General features: G+C 41.3%; 4 protein-coding genes and 1 long non-coding RNA gene across 10 annotated transcripts; 2 read left to right on the forward strand and 3 right to left on the reverse strand.

The window, feature by feature from the left end:
• Nucleotides 1–296: 296 nt before the first annotated feature.
• LOC117791393 (elongation of very long chain fatty acids protein 7) lies at nt 297–6746 on the reverse strand. Of its 2 annotated transcripts, none has more exons than XM_034631129.1 (4): nt 6587–6746; nt 1511–1579; nt 1255–1445; nt 297–1186 (listed from the first exon to the last, which is right to left on the reverse strand). In XM_034631129.1, the coding sequence occupies exons 2-4, from the start codon at nt 1566–1568 to the stop codon at nt 467–469; spliced, it is 969 nt and encodes a 322-aa protein (XP_034487020.1). In that variant the 5' UTR covers nt 1569–1579; nt 6587–6746; the 3' UTR covers nt 297–466. The 2 variants fall into 2 exon arrangements, with proteins under 2 accessions (XP_034487020.1, XP_034487021.1); XM_034631130.1 differs by lacking the exon at nt 6587–6746 and adding an exon at nt 2651–3004.
• A 1577-nt stretch (nt 6747–8323) lies between these two features.
• Nucleotides 8324–8578, reverse strand: LOC117791957. Its single transcript, XR_004618121.1, has 2 exons — nt 8441–8578; nt 8324–8368 (listed from the first exon to the last, which is right to left on the reverse strand). It is a non-coding gene; the product is annotated as an uncharacterized LOC117791957 (long non-coding RNA).
• A 508-nt stretch (nt 8579–9086) lies between these two features.
• Nucleotides 9087–12511, forward strand: LOC117791671 (CUE domain-containing protein 2). 2 transcript variants are annotated; one of them, XM_034631483.1, is made up of 6 exons: nt 9087–9168; nt 9246–9690; nt 9757–10003; nt 10091–10257; nt 10669–10878; nt 10942–12511. In XM_034631483.1, the coding sequence occupies exons 2-5, from the start codon at nt 9377–9379 to the stop codon at nt 10853–10855; spliced, it is 915 nt and encodes a 304-aa protein (XP_034487374.1). In that variant the 5' UTR covers nt 9087–9168; nt 9246–9376; the 3' UTR covers nt 10856–10878; nt 10942–12511. The 2 variants fall into 2 exon arrangements, with proteins under 2 accessions (XP_034487374.1, XP_034487373.1); XM_034631482.1 differs by having other exon boundaries at nt 10669–12511.
• Nucleotides 12512–12624: 113 nt separating this feature from the next.
• Nucleotides 12625–15554, forward strand: LOC117790216 (transcriptional adapter 2B). Of its 3 annotated transcripts, none has more exons than XM_034629560.1 (4): nt 12625–12819; nt 13080–13952; nt 14236–14315; nt 14381–15554. In XM_034629560.1, exons 1-4 carry the CDS (start codon nt 12706–12708, stop codon nt 15060–15062), a joined length of 1749 nt encoding a protein of 582 aa, XP_034485451.1. In that variant the 5' UTR covers nt 12625–12705; the 3' UTR covers nt 15063–15554. The 3 variants fall into 3 exon arrangements, with proteins under 3 accessions (XP_034485451.1, XP_034485452.1, XP_034485453.1); XM_034629561.1 differs by having other exon boundaries at nt 14248–14315; XM_034629562.1 differs by having other exon boundaries at nt 14166–14315; nt 14381–14641.
• LOC117790215 (DNA polymerase iota) lies at nt 15526–18814 on the reverse strand. Of its 2 annotated transcripts, none has more exons than XM_034629559.1 (3): nt 18776–18814; nt 17017–17981; nt 15526–16952 (listed from the first exon to the last, which is right to left on the reverse strand). In XM_034629559.1, exons 2-3 carry the CDS (start codon nt 17971–17973, stop codon nt 15684–15686), a joined length of 2226 nt encoding a protein of 741 aa, XP_034485450.1. In that variant the 5' UTR covers nt 17974–17981; nt 18776–18814; the 3' UTR covers nt 15526–15683. The 2 variants fall into 2 exon arrangements, with proteins under 2 accessions (XP_034485450.1, XP_034485449.1); XM_034629558.1 differs by lacking the exon at nt 18776–18814 and adding an exon at nt 18065–18241.
• Between the last annotated feature and the right edge of the window lie 380 nt (nt 18815–19194).

The following is a 19194-nucleotide window of genomic DNA, read 5'->3' on the forward strand; positions in this document are numbered from 1 at the left end:
AAAAGAATCTTCCCGAAAAGCTTGAAAAATATATATAAATAGAAAAGAAACATCAATAACAAAATGCCAATTAAATAAAAAAATGTTAAAATATTATTTTATTTTGTTCAGAAACAGTTCATATTCGAAAATCAATAATAAGTTTCTTGCAATTCTCAATACTTAAAGCAATAAACACAGACACAGACATGCACACATACACAGCTAAACATACACACACACGTACACTCACACTTACACTTACACGCCTAGGTATTTGGATGTAATCTTCTGCTGTTTGGCATAAACACTATACATTATACACGTACATTATACAAGTTCATTATTCAGAATATTTTCATATACAGATAGGGTTAAGGATACATTAAACTCTAGACTAAAGCCCCGCTCTAAGAAATGTAAAGCTAACCTAAAGACAAAACCCCAACCGGTTCCCAACGTAAATGGGGCCCAGATATTTGTTAACTCATTCCAGCTTCAGGGGTTTCACACTGTTGTTGTTCAGATCGAGGTATGGCTTGAATTCTCTGGCATTGTTATTGTTCGTGGTTTGCATTGGCATACAGCCCATACCGCCGGCAGCACGCAGGGCCGACTGCGCCAGATTGAGGCTCCTTCCGCCATTGCGGATCATTCCATTGCCCTCGATGCTCTTCGATTTGTTGTAGGTCTTGCGGTAGAAATTGCCAAACAGATATAGAAAGATGACCGTGTTGCCCACAAAGAAGAATGTGAGAGTCTTGGGCATGTTGCAACCCTTGGCACCCACGGCAAGCATATAGCCCAGGATGAGCACAAACTGAATCAGCTGAATGCTGGTCATGTACTTCTTCCACCACAGATATTTCTGGTATTGAGGTCCCATTGCGGCGACCATATAGTAGAAGTACATGATGATGTGGACACCGGAGTTGAGGATACCAATGATGACGCCTTGCTCTCCGGGCGCATACTTCAGATAGCCCCAGGAGAAGAGCACTGTAATCGTATGATGATAGACGTGCAGGAACGACACCTGATTGTTCTTCTTGCGCAGCACAAAGAACGTGGTATCCAGCAGATCGATGATCTTCGAGAAGAAATAGAACCAGGCGCCCGAATAGAGTCTCAGATTTTGATCGCGAGTACGATTGATCTCACACTTCTTGGAGAATATCGATGATATAACATTGCTCTCCTGTATGGACTGTGAACAGGACGAATAAACAATGTTTAGTGATGCGATTGCGATAAGTATACGCCATGTGTGCTCACCGTATGACACATCCAGATGGAGTAGCACACCTGAAAGGCATTGTAAAATACCATAATGCGCTTTAGATCCATTGGCTTGCGATTCTTCATATACTCCGGTCCAATTTTGAGCACAAATGCCAGATAAATCATTACCACAGCCACCACAGGACCCGGTGAACTCATTAAAAACCAACTGTCCACAGTTTCATCTGAATGGAATCGTATTTGTATTATTTAGTCAGGTGCGAAACAGATCGGATGATTAGCTACTTACCCACACCCTTGGCCAAGCCGGAGATGCGCTCGTTGAATATCTTCATGTAGGTCGTCATTTTGGCTGCGACTGCAATGAAAGAAACCACCAAATTTTAGAAATTTCGTTAGCTAGCGAATATTTTTGGACGCTCGTTTGTTCCGACCGTGCGTCCGTGCGTCGAGTTGCCAAATTATTGAATGAAATATTCTAAGCCCAGCTGCTTAGACAGGCCACGCACGTCCGCTTTAGCTGGAGCTGGAGCCGGTTGCTTGATTATGCTCGGCCAGGTGAGCGTGCGCGGCATAGGAATGCAGCTAAGCACGCAAATATTTTATTTAATGAAAAGAAAATGCTTATCCCATATGCAAAGGGGACGCAAGCCCAAAAAACGACTGACGATTGAATGACGCCAGCGACTAAGTGCGAGTAATTGGCATCTATAGAACGACAATGATTCAATGATCGCTGATCAATGTCATCTACCATATGCCATATGCAGTCGCAGCGTTAAGTTGTTATCAAAAAACAAAAAAAAAATAATTTCAAAATCAATAACATGAGAATTCGCATAATTAAAAGTCTCGGCTTCTTGGTGTTTGTAGTTTCTTAGTGGTTCTGCGGTTTCAACCACAACTTGGTGGCTTAAAGACCTGATCAACTTGTACCTAAGTGTGTGTGCGTGTGTGTGTGTGTGTGTAGTGGCATTCTTCAAGGCTAGATTTGAATTTGTCGCCTTGGCACTAAAGTCGTATAACTTTGGCATTCATCTTGCAGATGCCAAGTGTATCTGTATCTGTGTTTGTGCTCAGCATTCAAGATGGCGCACACACTCACACGCATACACCTAACAGACACATAAAGGCAATGTTCTAAACATTAACATATATATACTAGAAACATTTGCTGCTTGGATAACTCGCTCGTGGATCACTCATTTAAATACGAATATAAATACACATATAGTATGTAGTCGTAATCGTATTCCTTTTGTTATTTAAATTGCATGCGGAACAACATTGAATTGAGCACATTACCTGCCCATTTTTGGGGGTCTGTCTGCATTTAAATCTTCCTATGCTACTATATTTCTATTCTTAAACTAAATGTGTTTATCAATGTGTATATTTAAATAATTAAGAGACATTAATTTTCAATTACTTTACGTTTGCTTTACTTGTTTGTGTTTTTTTTTTGTTATCGTTTGTGGCTGTCGGGCAACTTGTTGGGTAACTTGAATTTCATCTACTCGTTGTGTCTAGATCCGTATTACAGTGAACACTTCCGGTTAGTGGCCTCGTAAGGGCCACAGAAGAATCCAGTATTTTTTTTGTTTTGTATAATGTGCAAGTTCTTAATATTTCCAGTTATCAACTGGAATTTTAGATGATTCAGGCCACCAAATCGCGCCTTAATTATAATTTGATTATTGAATTGAACTTGATGTAAATTAAAATGTGAGATTTATAAATACTGATTGAATTGTATTCAATCGAAAACGTTCCATGCAAAGCCTTCTAACAGCTCTAATTTTGATTTTATTATTTATTTTATTATGTGATGCTCCAGTTACAAATTGTTATGCAAAATAACAAGGCGCGTGCAGTACACCTGGCGTATACTTGATATCGTACAATCAATCGAGAGAGTGCACAGTTTCTTTAACACCTGTTGACAACTGATCACAGAGATGGTTTGATCACTTTATTACTGAACGCACACTGGCACACTGACTGTGCCACATTTGCAGCTCAGCTCGGCCAATTCCAGAGTACTATATATGAGGTCCAGGTTACACAGCGTCTGAGCCACCTTTAATGGTCAGCGTTGCGAGCCGTATGATGTTGTCGATCTCATTCCCATTCTGATTTGTATGCATGGCATCAGCTGATCGAGCTGCTCGCGTCAGAGTCAGACTGACACTGGAGACAGGAAAATGAGCAGTGCGGCATTATCACGACCAAAAATGTGACGCCAATGTAGAGTCGAGTAAGCTGACAAAACGGACAAACGGACAAGCCGACAAACTGACAAAGTGACAGACTGCTGACAGTTCCAGTGACTGACGCTGACGCTGACTTTGTCCCTTCCCTATCCACCTCTCTATCCTCTCTGCCCTTGGCCTTGCCACATTTGGGAGCACCTTTTGTGTTGTTTGTTACAGTTTGCCACCGTTTTGTAAAGCAAAGGCCGCTGTCCGTTGTCCGTTGTCCGCTGACCGCTGACCGCTGCCCGCTGGTCGGCAGTCCAAACTGTCAGCGACTGCTAGGCTCTTCCGCGTGCGCCTCATTAGCAAAAATGTAAAAATGTAAGAATAAAACTAAACAAAAGCAATAACAAAAAGATAAAATAAATAAATAAGAAATCAACATGAAATAAAAAACAGCAGCGTACGCAAGACTTAATTGATTTGTATGCATAATTGATTTTGCGAATTTTGTAGCCTTTAACAGCGTGTATTTGTCTCTCGTTATTGTTGCCGTCTCAAATCGCAGCATTGTCAGAATCGGAATTGCCCAACGATCTACGAGTACAATATGTGTATTAGAGTGGGTCAATTTGTATGAAGTAAAACCAAACGGTTGTCAAAATCGTAATCTACGACGAATTCTAAAAAGTTTGTCTAAAATCAATAACGAGCTTCCCTTTTTTAAAAATAGATAAACGTATTATGTAAATTGGTATTTGTCTGTAAGCCGAGGTAGAAAACCCAAAATAGAAGTCGATTTATGATGAATTTAGAGATAAAAATTAGTTGGCGGTCCCAATTAGACTTTTTTTAATTGAATTTTAAACAAAATTACTTTTGTCAAGTTTCTCAATAAAAAAGTTAATTTTGCATTAATTTTAAAATTCTTTTAAAAAGAGACCGTCTTTTGCTTTGACCCACTCTAATGTGTATACAGTTTCATCGACTCCAAAATCCATGCCAAATTACCAAACAAAATCACACAAATTTGTCGAGATGCTTGATATATCTAATTGATGTGGGGAAATCACCCAAATCGAAGATAAAAAAAATTGCTGCCAATTTCAAACAATCGAGCTAAGGTCACACTGGTCCCATTGAGTTCATCTTCTTCTTTTTTCACACGATTTGAATGCTGCAATTAATGATCTTAAGCGCAGCTGCATCTGCAACTTGTAAGTTGCACTTACATAATTACACTGAGCAAATAATTACACGCCAATCGGCCGACAAATGTGTTTTTGTATTTTTCCCCTCGTTTTTCACACAAATTGACAAAAGCCGTGTGACCCCCAAAACCAAACACCCCGATACCCGTAACCCTGCACCCCATTAGATCTGAACCCGGGACGGACGGATGTTTAGCGTGTGTACATATTGTAACGAGATTTTCACACGCATACGTGCTATGTTAAATTCAACAATCGTCCATAGACATTCCACACACACAGAGTGTAGGGTCTAATCTACCTTTTCTATATGCATATACTTAAACAGCCCGAAGTTGATTTATAACTGTGTCATTTTTAAAAATAAAGTATTGTTTTCCACTTATTTATCTATTTCTGTTGAAAAGTGATTACTTTCAATTTGTATCTCGTATAATATTTTGAACATTATATTTTCATAATTACTTGCAAGCTTTTGAACTTCGCTATCAATCAAGTCTATTTAAGCAATGTATGAATATCTTTCAATTATTTTCTGAATATTTCTTCTCTTAAACTGGCATTCTGAGCTTCCAAAAAAAAATATTGTGTAGTTAATTTAAAAATAGTTTCGTTTACATAAATAATATAAGGTGCAGAGGCCAATCATTTAGTTCTGCCTAAGTGGCTCGTAAGTGTATTAGCAATGGTTGAACATATCTGTGACTTAGCCCTCGGATTAATTTAAGAGCCAGACAAGTGTGGCCGAAACGGTGCGTTGGCAACAGGCGTAGACAATGGACAATGGGACAGACGGGCCAGTTACCATCGAGAGCTGTGCCTGGGTTAGCGTTTAATTACTTGGTAAATATTTGCAACGTTAATTGGGTTTCGGGTTTTAGGTTTTTGGGGTTTTGGCTTTTTATTTTTCTCTCTTTGGCATTTTGTCGCTTGTCAGCAGTAAAATGCTTTGCTTTTCGTGTGAATATTGCACGTGCTTTGGTTCCAAAGTAATGCTCCATTTGGGTTTGTACTCGTACATACATAGGTATGTGCTTGGCCATGAAATTCTGGGGGTTGATTGAAATAGGCGGGGCTAGGTGGCTAAATCTGATCTTCGCGCAGCTGCAAATGCAATTGCCATTTATTGATTACAAGTTCAAAGCGTTTAGTTTTGGCCGCCTCAAAGTTGTCAGTCTTGGCCTTGGCTGACTGGCAAAATTGCAGCCAGTAGCTGCAGCAGCAGCAGTAGCAGCAGCTCCTCAGACAAGTTTTCAGCACTTAATCTATGTGCATTGCATTGGGTTAAGGTCAACTAGAAAAAATCAGACAGGCCGAGTCAAGCGCCAAGCACCAATAAAGAAGCATTAGCAAAGACCAACAAATGGCAACTAACAAAAATTAGTCAAGGCAGCCAAGCTGTGCCGAACCGATCCGAACCGAACCGAACCAAACCGAACTAAAGTGAAGTAAAGTGATCTAAACAGAGCTGACTGTCTGACAGTCAACTCAACTCGAGTAACTGCAGTCAAGTCAGAGTGTAAATATTACCAACTACAGACAGTGTGTTTTGTAACTGTTTTCACAAAAAAATAATTAACATATGCTTTCAGTTTTTAAAATTGTTAAACCCAATTAATCTTGTTGGTTCTTTTAATAAAGTACAAACAGAATATTAAACAAAAACAAGATTGGCTAATATTCTTTTTTTTGCAAAATAAAATATGCGAATATTTGAATTTGTCAATACATTTACTTGACCAACTGTATGTACAAAATAGTTAGTTTGTTGAGCCTGTTAGTTTGACGACATGAGTTAACTGGCAGTTGGCTACAGCCCACAACTCTGGGACGATGTAGCCTCAAGTTTCGAAATGTCTAAATGTATGTTTAAAAACTTAAGACTTATGAGATTTGTTTGTTCTAGGTTAATGTCACTTTCACTAGATTTTATCCCCGATAGATCAGTCACTTCCGTACCTGTTTTGTACTCTGTAGATGCAAATGATCTCGTTGCACCTAAAAGCACACCTTCAATCACACACACTCACACACACTGAACGCTGAGCTAGTGATACACTCACACACTGGGAGCTGGGATAGATACGAGAAAACCGTCAACGGCGAACGCCAAGAAGACACTAATACGGAGTTCTACACGCTCGGCTGTATAAATAAATAAAATATGCGCGTTCATCCGCCGGCCGAGGCGTTGACGTCGCGACGGACGCGACGCGTCGACTGCGACGCAAACGTCGACTGCGGCCAGAACGCGAAGCCAACCCTCTCGCTTTGTTTTTGGTTTTGATTTTAGCTATAACTTGCTCTTGGTCAATCCATTTGCCGTTTCTTTGTTGTACGACTTGATGCAAGTCGAAGCCAAGTCGATGCCGCGTTAATTGCCGATTTGAGTTGCGATTTGGGGTTTTTTTGTTTTTTCTTTTTTTTGTAAACTTATTTTTTATTTTCGGTGGTAAGGTCAAGTTTGAAGCAATTATTGCGTATGTTAAGCGGAGCAAAAGAAAGCAAAACTGTTATTACTGCGATTTGCCATTTTGTGCAAAATGATTTTTGTTTATTTTTAAAAAGTTTATTAACCTCTTTAGTGTCATGCGCGATTCTCGAGAGATCTCAGATACCGCCCGGTAAAGATACAAATAAAAGCACGTCAAAGGAAAGACAACAATATGTAGATACCTGTACTCAGACACTACTTAAGAAGCGTAAAATTAGCCTTAGCTTAATTGATTTATTATCGCTGTCAGTGAAGCAAATTGTAATGTTAGCTTGTGTACTGAAAAGGCAGCTCTTATGACATGTCGCCGCTCCATTACGAGCAATTACGCAAATCCACCAGTTAACACATTTCGCTTATGGGAAAAATAAGCCATAGATCAGTCAATGCTTTCCCAAACTCACCTGTTAACTGCCTACACAAATATTTGCTATTGTCCCAATAGGCAATTCAATTGTATAGACAATATATAGATAACGGTCCATCATTCTTCCGGGTCTTTCCTCTTGAAATACTTGTTTCAAAGCCGATTTGCATTTACATTTTTAGTATATTTTATCATTGGTATTTCTTTCGCATTGTGATTTTTTTTTATTATTATTTTGGATTCTCTTTTATGCGGCAGTGATTAAGGCCCTGAACTTCAAAGATAACTATATCTAAATATAATGTTGGTAACCGCTACAAACAACCAAGACTGAACTAACGCAGATGCAGCCTCAGCACATCCTTGGCCGAGATTTTGATAACACAAGTTCACGTGAACTTATCAGAACGATGCCTTGGCTTCTATGAAGCATTGACCTGCTTTACTTAAAATTAAAATGTGCAAGATATTTTAGCAAACAAAGTATAGACTAAAAAATTAAAGACTTTTTTTTTAGATTATATATAAAGGTATTCATTATATTGATTCGTTTTGAGAAACTATAATGTTCAGTGAATATTTATTTTATTTATTTATTTTTTTGAATTTGAATAATTTATTTGAATTTCATCCCTAATTTGGTTTTTTTTCTCGATCTCTGGCACCAAACGCAGGTAACACAGCTTCTCTTTTGTTGCAGTTACATCAAGATCATCAGAAGACGAATCCTCCTCGTCTAAGGAATCCTTTTGTATAGCCATCGATACGTCCATGTCAGATTTTGGCACTTTGCGTAGCTTGGAAATCCTTGCTGCCGCAACTTTCTCTTTTTTTCTTTATTCATTGCTGCCACTTTATCTATAAGATGTGGATGAAGACGCTGCCAAGTTTAAAAGTTTTATTTATAAAATTTGAGATAGAGTTAAGGGAAGGATTTCCCGTTACTATTTACTTTGATGTGCTAATGGAAGTTGGCTGTCCCGTCGCGCAGCTGGGCTCGAATCAAGGCCTTTGTTGGACAGTGCTTACACTATACTAAAACTCTATCGGAAATTCTCTTTTTGATTTTAAACATGACCCAATTTAAAATGTAAGGTATCGGTTTATATTTAAACTTGGAGAAGGCCATAAAAAATCAAATTAAAGTTGTTCAAATTGTTATTTTTACAACTCGCGGCGTCTGATACCGAAGGGTTGCCACCCAGGCAGGAAAAAATATCCGGTCTGGCAAGCCGTAAATAGTAAAGCTAGTAGCATTGCAAAAAATACTTCTTTTTTTTTTTTAATTTTTGTTAATCTTAAAGCTAGAATTTGTAAAGTTTGTGCAGAATTTTTGTTACAATTTTGTTGATTTTCTGAAATATTTTAAAAAAATTAAATTTGTAACTTGTCTCAATGATAGATGATGAACATTAAACCTTTATTCTAATGTTCACCTTTATTTTATCTATTTTCGAAATTAAAACTTTTATCAAATTGTTAAATTAATGCAAAGTTATTGCAACTTGCAATTTGCATTACCTAAAATTTAAATTTAGTTAAGCCGATAAGCTTGACACTTGGTATTTTTATATCGATATCGATTAAAACCATCACAATTGCGCTGTAAAAGTATTATTGATTGGAAAGAAGAAGAAGCAGCAAAAGCATTCAGCGAAAGAAAGGCGCAGCAAGCAAAAAGTACGATATTTAAATTATATTCTGTGTTTAAGTTTGTCTCAAAGTGGTGCTGATATTGTTGTTCCACACTTGAATAGGTCAGCTGTCCATTTGCACACTTACAACACGTAGGGCATTTAAGGCGAAGCAAACGATAGACATTCGCCGAACGACAAGTAGAAAAAAAAACAGAAAACAGAAAAAAGCAGGCAAAGAGCATTCTGGAACCATGACCAACTTGGAAAAACAACACGAGATGGTGAAGCGCAGCCTTGTTCAGTTTGTCAGTGCCCATATTCCAGGTGCCGACTTTAGCGTAGTGGATGAGATTGTGCTCTCCTATATTATATCAATTCTCGAGGAAGCCTCGCAGGATCCGTGTTTTGATGTCGAGGGCTTTGTTGAGATGATGGGCGCATACTTTGAGGAGTTTTCCACTATTGATCAGGGCGTCATCTGCGAATGGATTTACAAGCTGGCCAACGAGCTAACTGAAACGGAAAAGAACCAAGGCAATCACAATACGGTCAATTTGTCGCTCAAGTAAGTCAAGTTTTTTAATTTTTATGATTTTTGTAGGTATTTATTTAAATATATTGTGTAACACAGCTCCTTGAGCCTATCGAGTATTATACCCGAGTCCAAATTGCGTGCACGCAATTCATCCATTTCCGAGAAAGATGAGCTTTCCTCGAATAACAGCAGCAACAGCGGCGGATCCAGCGGCAAGCGATCCCAACACTTGTCCGAGAACAGCGATGGTGGCTCTACCGATAGTTCCAGCTCCACTTGTGATTACTTTTTAGATGAGGCCGAGGTGTTGCAGGAGATGTTCCCAGACACCGCCTACGTTGAGGTAAAGTTATCTCCAATCTCTGAGTATGCCAAATTTTAGGTATATGACAAGAATGTTTTCCTCATTACCATGATGTTATTGTTGCAGATAAAGCATTGCATTGCCATTTCCAAGGGTGACATTGATGGGGCTACTCAAATCCTATTGCATCGCCAGGAGACCAACCAGAGCCTTACCGACAAGTCCCATACTTTGGTCCTCAAGAAGAACGTTGTTGTCGACGATAATGAGCTAAAGAATCGCATAATAGCCAGGTAAATAAAGAATTAAATCAGAGAATAATTCCGGAACCGATTCCGTTAATAGTTCTGGAAATAAATAATTTTTTTAATTACGGTACGCTTTTAGTAAACTTTTTAAAAAAAAATGTGTACCATATCTTATTTTGCGTTCTGTTAAAAATGAACTTAAAGTTTAAGTAAGGTTTGTCTGGATAGAATACGTACATATAGTACGTGCATATGTACAAATCTGTTAAATATTTTGTTTGATAACATTTAATTGTTATTGCATTTCATTTTTGTACCGCTACTGATACCGGAACCGAAAGGAAAAGACCGAAATAGTTTTTTTCGGAACGGACCGGAACAGATATTTGTTTCGGCTTGATTCCCTGTATAATATAATAATATAATGCTTGACCTATAACGTATTTATCTCTGCAGATACTCCTATGTGGATAAGAATGCTACCCAGCGTGAGTATAAGCCGGTGGTACCGAAAATGGAACCGCGTAAGCTGGTACGCTATCGGGACAACAAAATAGTATCGCTTAAGGGTGAGCGTTACACCGAAGTCAAGCGTGACGAAGATGCTGAGTTAAAAAAACCCAAGAAGCAGATTCAACCGTAACTAAAGATGAACAAAACCCACAAGTATTTTATCAAAAAGCAACTTAACCTACAACCACCTAATAATTCCGCACCAACGACACCTAGAATTGATCGATGCAGCAGCATCAGCAGCCAACGGGATAACAATGTTTTAGAACTCAATGTGTGCACAGAGCTGCATATAAAAGGGACTAGAATTAATTCTAAATCCTACCTATCCCAACCCAATTGCCTGGCATTAGTGCCAGTTGTAGCCATGCTTAGCCAACATTTAAATGCTTCCTTGCCAATATCAACATCACATAATGAATCTGACGAACTAGAAGAACCACATTTGTTGAGGAGGACAGCAGCCGCCAGTATTGCATCGAGTGACCCAATAATAATCCAGGTATCCCCTTGTGAATTTGCTGGCAATTTGTTGTTGCTGTTGTTAGTTAGCTTTTCTGGTTATTTTAAGCAACGGAATTTTTCTTATCATAATCAAATTGTGGACAAAGACACAAAGACTTTACATACCAAATTAGTTAATAGTTATGTTTTAGGAATCGTTTTTGCATTTTTTTGTGTTTGGCCAGCCCAAGCCCAGGGCGGTATAATCAATAACTACTTATGAGTTTCGTTTCGGTGACAAGGATGCGGCTCAAGGATGTTCCTAGCTGCTGCCTGTCGCTTATGACAACGCTTGTCGTCGCGCCTGTGTCGTGTGGATAGTTTTTCTTAGTTCCTTACGTCACACTAGCAAGAAAATCGAATTAAATTGTACTTTCTCGCTATTGAATCTCGAAGTTATCAAAACAATACAAGTATTTATATTTGTATTGTTGTAGCTCAGATCAATCCCACAGGCAGGTGCGACTAACAACTCGAATTTGGCGCTCAAATAGACTTATTTAGATGATTTTAGGTATTCGAATTGAAATGTTTGTAAGTATATAGTGCGCGTTTTAAAAACGCAGCTGTATAACAACTTGCCATAAGATTTATGTTTAAAGTTTTTATGTTGTGTTTTTACTGTGTAAAACTTGATTTTTCGCTTTAGTTCTTTTATTATTTTGGTCTAAGCAAACTAGTAACAGTAACCACAATTGCCATGCAACATTAACTAGTCCTCATCCTGAGAATCCCATACCAAAGCGGCTGCTGATCGGAAGGACGCAGCAATATTATAAACATATTCAACGTATACTACTAATCATGAATAATCAATTTTAATATATCCTTATCTTAGCAAGCTTCTTAGTAATTCCTACAACTGTTAAAGCCCAGCGTAATTCATTTATTTAGATTTAAGTATCACAATATCAATCAACGCATTTGCATTTTCATATAATTGCTTTCTAATTGTTATTTTTAGTTTGATAACTTTATAAGTGTTCCTTCCCATTACCACCGTTTTATTTATATTCATATATTTTCTTTCAAGTTTTTAATTTCATTTAAGCTAAGCACTGACAAAATCGGTATTTATATTTATTTATGTATAAATATGTACATGTGTATTTATGAATTTTAATGGTTTCGGTTTGATATTACGCAACATTTTCTCGTATATTTTAGTTTATATATTATTTTTGTGATATTAGCGTAAAAATTGAACTACAAGAAAAAGGCAAAACTCTCGAATTAAACTTTTCAAATTCAATAAATATATAAAATATTGTATCCAATAAAATGTTGATTTTAAATTCGCGCGCGCTTGTGGCCATCGCACAATTCACTGCGTTGCGTTGGTCACACATCCAAGCAATGGAGATTCTATAGTTTTGACGGTCCGGCAACTCTGTTATTGGGCCAAGATGGCGGCTGTAGCATAGTGCGTTTTCGCATATTCGTTTTTTTCAAGAAAAATCGCTTTAAAAAGTGATAATGACTACAATTGCGGATTTGTTCACAAAGTATAATTGCACAAATTGTCAGGATGATATCCAAGGCATACGTGTGCATTGTGCTGAGTGCGAAAATTTCGATCTATGCCTGCAAGTAAGTAACATGTACATGTACACATACTGTTGTGCTTGTGTGCGTGTGTCGTCCACCACACCCATACATATAAATGACGCACAAATTGACAGCTCACATATATGTAAGTGCTGACGCATTTAAAACTGTACATACATATATAGCCGGGCGGGCGATTTCACAATGTTGTTTTTAAACAGCTGTTTTTTGTGTACGCAGCAAGAAGCAAAAAAACAAACGGTAGTAAATTATGATATGCTTATATGATATGTATATTTTAGTGCTTTGCGACTGGCGCAGAGATTGGCGCACATCAAAACAACCATGCTTATCAGTTTATGGACACCGGTACGGCAATATTGAGCGTATTCCGGGGCAAAGGAGCTTGGACTGCACGCGAGGAGATTCGATTGCTGGACGCAATTGAGCAGTATGGTTTCGGCAATTGGGAGGACGTAAGCAAGCATATTGAAACCAAATCGGCCGAGGATGCCAAGGAGGAGTATGTAAATAAATTTGTAAATGGCACAATTGGCAAGGCGACCTGGACGCCGGCTCAGTCTCAGAGACCCATCCTCATCGATCACACAGAAGATGATACTGGTCCACTGGGCGCCAATGCACTTGCCCGCCTGCCACCCCTAGAGATAAGCAACGAGGAGGCGCTCCAACTGGGCTACATGCCCAATCGTGATAGCTTTGAGCGCGAATATGATCCCACAGCCGAGCAGTTGATCTCCACAATAACGTTCAGCTCGGAGGATGTGGAAATCGATGTGATGCTGAAACTGGCCCACGTCGACATCTACACCCGTCGCCTCCGAGAGCGTGCCCGGCGAAAGCGTATGGTGCGGGACTATCAACTGGTGTCCAACTTCTTTCGCAACCGCAACTATGCCCTGCATCCGGGCCTGAGCAAGGAGCAGAAAGAGTTCCGTGATCGCTTTCGCGTCTTTGCTCAATTCTATACCAGCAACGAGTATGAACGTCTACTCGGCTCGCTGGAGCGGGAGAAGGAACTGCGCATACGACAGTCGGAACTGTATCGATATCGCTACAATGGCATCACCAAGATCGATGATTGCTGTCACTTTGAGCAGCACGCGGCCATGGCATCGCATCGTTCCACGGGACCATATGGCCACGGGAAGACTGTAAGTGTGCCATGATCTTAAGAACAATCCAATTATATTTGAATGCATGGCGAGTTGAATATCGTGTATTTGCTAGAGCTGGAAAATGCCATAGTTTTCAATATTCAATAGTCTCGATAGATCATCGATGGTTTTCCAGCTCTAGCGTTAGCTATGTAATCGCAGAAATTGAAGAAACTGTTCTTGTCTCTTGTCTACTTTCACGATATTCAGCTCCTTTGTATTATCAACGCGCCCAACTCGCAGCGTTTGAATGGTTGTATAAGACAATGTTTAACCACAGGACAACACACAGCTTTACAATGGAAGTCTTCGGCCGCTAAGCTCTTCCTTGCACTCCCCGCAAGCGAATCCCAGAAAGGCGTAAGTTTTTTGAATATATGGTTTTCCATATAAATATAAATGTATATATTTACTTAATTTTGCAGCGAACCGTTAAGCGGCGCCGAGGCAAGTTCAAGTTCAATCGCACCAAGAAGCATGCACCACATCGGCGACCCGATCTGCTCCGGCGCATTATTGCCCAGCAGAAACTACTTGGATAGCTATCGGACATCGTCGGCAGCTACGACAACGACGATGCTGCCGACGACAATGACGATGGGGATGGGGGTGGGGGTGGGAATGGGATCGGGCATGGCAATGACACTGGATTCGACAATAACAGCGACGGCAGCGACTTCCACGGCTACGATGACGGCAGTGCAGGCGAACCTGCCACAGTCGACAGCAGCAGCAGTAGCAGCAGCGAAGGGCAACCAACAACATCAGCAGCAGCTGCTGCAAAGCGGCGCCAAGTCACAGTTGCATCAGCAGTTGCACCTAAGCGAACCCGCCGCCGCAGGCAGCCATAATCCGCCGGAGGAGACAACACCTAGTATGAGCTATATACTGCGCACACAGTTGGATGAACTGAAGCGTCTGCCACAGCCGCTTGGCAGCAATCTGCTCAGTCACAATGAGCTGGATGTGTGCAAGAAGCACAACATTACACCCACAACGTATTTATCATTGAAGACAGTCTGCCTAAGTGGTGCTCCATCGTTGGGCAGTCCTATGGAAATTTCACTGCGCAAGTTCTTCATCAAATGCGGCTGGCTGAGCCACTGATTCATTTCGATATCCGATTCCCGAACACACAAAAGATATCCTGCTTCAAAGACTTCACATTTGATTTTATTATGTAGTTATTATAGTTTAAACAAAGAGTATGATAATAGGTTGCCCTAAACAATATGTATACTGTTTTTGTACAGATTTCGTTGTTGCCATTAAGGTAAACTACATAAAACCATTTGTATGCATTTCGATTTAACTTGTATCAAGTCAGAATGACAACTGCCATTCTCTAAGCGTGTCAACTTAATTTAGACAAGAACTGTTTCCAAACAGCAAAGAAAACAAAAACAAAAGAAAATGCGCTTCTTTTTTTAAATATATAATATAATATATAACGAATATATGTGAGATGTGAGAAGGACATACAAAGCTCCGATTCGGATAATTTGTACTGTCCATAAGATTAAGTAGGGCACCTAAACAATTGTAATTCGAGTATTTAATGAAGTGTATACTTATGAATAAATAAATGTATTGAATTCAGCTCATATCTATGACATATACATGCTAATACCACAAACCTACAAAAATACAAGTACATATATATATTCATATATGTATGTAGAAATCAATCTTAATTAAGTTAAGCAGAGATGCGTTGAACGCACCTCATCACTTGTTCCTCAGGAAATATCGGTATAACGTATTCTTCTGCTGGCCACCACCACTGTTGCTGGCGCTGGCTGAGTTGCTAACGGAGGAGGAGTTGCTGCTGGTTGTCGCCTGCTCCACAGCCGCTGCACTGGCGGCTGCCACAACTAGGGAGCTGCGCCAGGAGGCAATCAATTCGTTCTGCAACTCCACGGGCAGTTCCTTGAAGACTTGCGCGTCTACGCCAGCGGGACAAGCAATATGTGGAAGGGAATCCCCGGTTGCTGCTTCGGTGCTCGGTGCGGGCGCAGCTTCCTGTAGCGCTGGTGCAATAGTGGGTGTGGATGGTGCACTGACCGTGTCATCCATCGGTGAGGGCAGCGGTGATGAGGCTGTGGAACTGGCATTGGAGCTCATGCGGCTGGCAGTGCGGACGGGCATAAAACGGAGGCTGCCATCGATGCGATTTAGCAAAGTGTTGGGCGGCTGAATGGTGCGGAAACGTGGAGCGGCAGCTGCTCCGGATGTGCCAGCGATCGGACTCATTGGAAAGTCCTTCTCGCTGTCCCGTGAGTTGAGGCGCAGATCACACACGCGCAGTTTGCTGGGTGAGGCCACGTCTGCCGCCGAATCCGCCACATCGACGGCCAGGCGACTGCGCTTCGAGACCAGAACGCGACCGATGCGACTCTTCTTGGGCGACGGCTCCACTTCCGTTTCAGAGAAATCACTGAAATCCGAGTTGGTGGCCCCCGACTCGGAGCCATTGTCCATGAGCATGGGCACCGGAGACGCCGTGGTAGCGCGTCGTCTGTAGAACTGATCACTGGGCTTAAAGGTGGTCGGTGAGGATCGAAAAGCGGCTTCATCCCCGCTTATTGCCGTCGGGCTGCCATCCGCCGTTGGACTGGTGAGACTCGTGTTCGTTAGCGATGTTATGGACTGCACCTCCAAGTCGGCCTTTTTGATCAGAAAGTTGGCTATGGACGAGGAGCCGACTCTGCGCTCCTGAAACTTGGAGAAGGCCAAGCCGATTAGTGTGATATTGAAGGGTTTGTTCAGATCCACAATGCGCTCAAACAGGCGCATTATAATCTTGAGCAGCTTGTCCAAGGCGCCATCCGCCAGCTGCACCTTGCAGACGCCCGTTTCTCCGGCGCACACGGAGGTCTTGAAGAGGGAGGGCAGAATGTTGGCTTGCTTCGTCTCCCGATGGCTGCTCTTCTTCTGTGAGTCAAATTTCCGTAGCACCACCTTAATGGCAATGGGAATGCGACCGTCCTCAGCCACCTGTCGAGATTAGAAGGAGTGTTAATAAATGCGGGAGTATTAGCAGAGGATTTGGGTAGCTTACCTGTTCCATCAGTCGCTTGAGCAGCATGCGAAACTTGTCCGTGACATCCGTATGCACGGAAATGGCCTTGCAGGAGTCCTCCACACTTATTGTCTTGGGTTTTCCGGTTGCCCGGACTGAGCTGCCATCACGACCCAATGCCAAATCCCTCAATTTGGTGGCTGTCTCAAAGCCAAACTTCTTGCGCATAAACTCCATGTCGCATTGCTGCAGTTGCTCCACACTCGTCACTCCAGCCTCAATGAGGAGTGACTGCGTCTTCTGTCCAATTCCCGTCACACTGTGCAAATCATTGAGTTCCCGCATGAATTGCTCCGCATATGTGGAGACCAGCACCGTTTGCTGATTGGGTTTGTGTCGACTGCCCACCAGTTTGGCCAGCAACTTGTTGTATGCGATGCCGGCACAACAGGTGATGCCCAGGCGCAGATGCAGCTCATCCCGAATCTCCTGCGCGATGCGAGTGCCAATCGCCAGACGCTGGGCACAGCCACAGCTGCAGGCTGACAGTGGTGTGCCATCCGAGGGATAAATGTGTCCAATTGCGGGCTTTCGTTGTGCCTCCGCCGCGTGTGCTTGCCGCAGATCCACGAGCGCTGTGACATCCATGAAGTTCTCATCGAAGCCCAGTTTCTCCACGTCGGGCGTGTAGTTGAGCAGCAGATCGAAGATTTTCTGGGACATGAGGCGATATGGCGCCAGATCTTCGCCTTTGACCAGCACCAGGTTCTGACAGACACGTTGCGCCTCCGTCACTAGCATTAACTTACTAACCCCCTGATCCCTGGCTATATAGTTGCAGGTGACCACAATGTTTTTCTGTTGGACGGCCAGCGGACGGGAACGTAATGTGGGATCACGTATCTCCTCTACTTGGGCATAGAAGTAATCCATATCCAGATGTATTATAGTGCGCTGATGTGGTTCGCTTTTGTTCAATACGCTGGCGAAGTCCATGTTGGCGCCTGAAATCAATTCAACAGAGGTTATTCTCTACTTAGATACTCGCATTTTCGCGCTATTTTCTGTGGCAAAACAAAACAATTACACGGCGCAGACTGTCCGTCCTTCCGTCAGACCGCCCACCCGCTCGCCCGCACGACCGTCCGTTCACTGCCCGTGACCTTTGAAAAAAACTGCGCGTGCCGACAACGAAAACAACATCGAAATCGACATCGAATTCATTTCGTCACCGAACGCAAAACCAACGTCAGGCAATCGCGAGAGCGGGAGAGAGAGCGTGCATATCTCTAGGCCAGGGGAGGTGACGGGCGCTACTTTTTGTTGTTGTCTGCTTTGTGCAGTTGTCTGCGTGAGTAATGATTGTATTATGGTTTTTTTTTAGCGCGCGGTGATTGCCAGCGACAAACAATGAGAAATTTTAGCTGCTGTTGCGCATCCCGCGTCCCGCACGCTTCCCATACACCCACAAGCGTTGCCGACTTTCTAATCAAACATATGTATGAATGTAATACGAATGGTGATGTACAGTGCACCGGCAAATAATTTAGTTCGTCAACAATATTGCACATATATGTACGCACATATGTATGTATTAACAATAACGTAGCAGACAATGATGACGCACAAATTAAACAGCAAACGAGCAGCACAAGAGAAAATTATTCTCAACCATTATGGTTGCTCACACAATAAACAGGTTTTCGATCCAATAGTGTCAATTTATTTATTATACTTTGCATTTTAGCGTCAACAACAGCAATTATTACAAAACAAATGTATTATATTATTTATTTACCTTTTAATAAACTAGAGTTGTATCGAGTCGTTCGGAATAAATTCGACACACATTTATCGACAAATTTATTTTCGATATTAAAACATTTATCGCGATAATTTCAGAGTGTGACCGTAAGATTTGCACTTTCTAAACAAGAATTTTGTATATTGAATGATCTGGCAACATAGCAAGAGTGTCAGATAGCTTAAAAAAGATGGCAGTGCCGTCAGTATTGTCTTGACATTTGAGGCTGCCACACTGTCAAAAAATTATCACAATCTCCAAGCGGCTCGCAACTCAAAATTTTATAATATCACAACAATTATGACTTTTTCGTGAAATTTATAATTGAAATTGAATAAAATATACGTGATACTTTATATGAATGCTGGCAGTTCGTTGTGCGTTCAGGAGGACAAATTGTGACAAAATTCAAA

The sequence above is a fragment of the Drosophila innubila genome (genome assembly GCF_004354385.1).
Source record: "Drosophila innubila isolate TH190305 chromosome 3R unlocalized genomic scaffold, UK_Dinn_1.0 2_E_3R, whole genome shotgun sequence".
In the NCBI taxonomy this organism is placed as follows: domain Eukaryota; kingdom Metazoa; phylum Arthropoda; class Insecta; order Diptera; family Drosophilidae; genus Drosophila; species Drosophila innubila.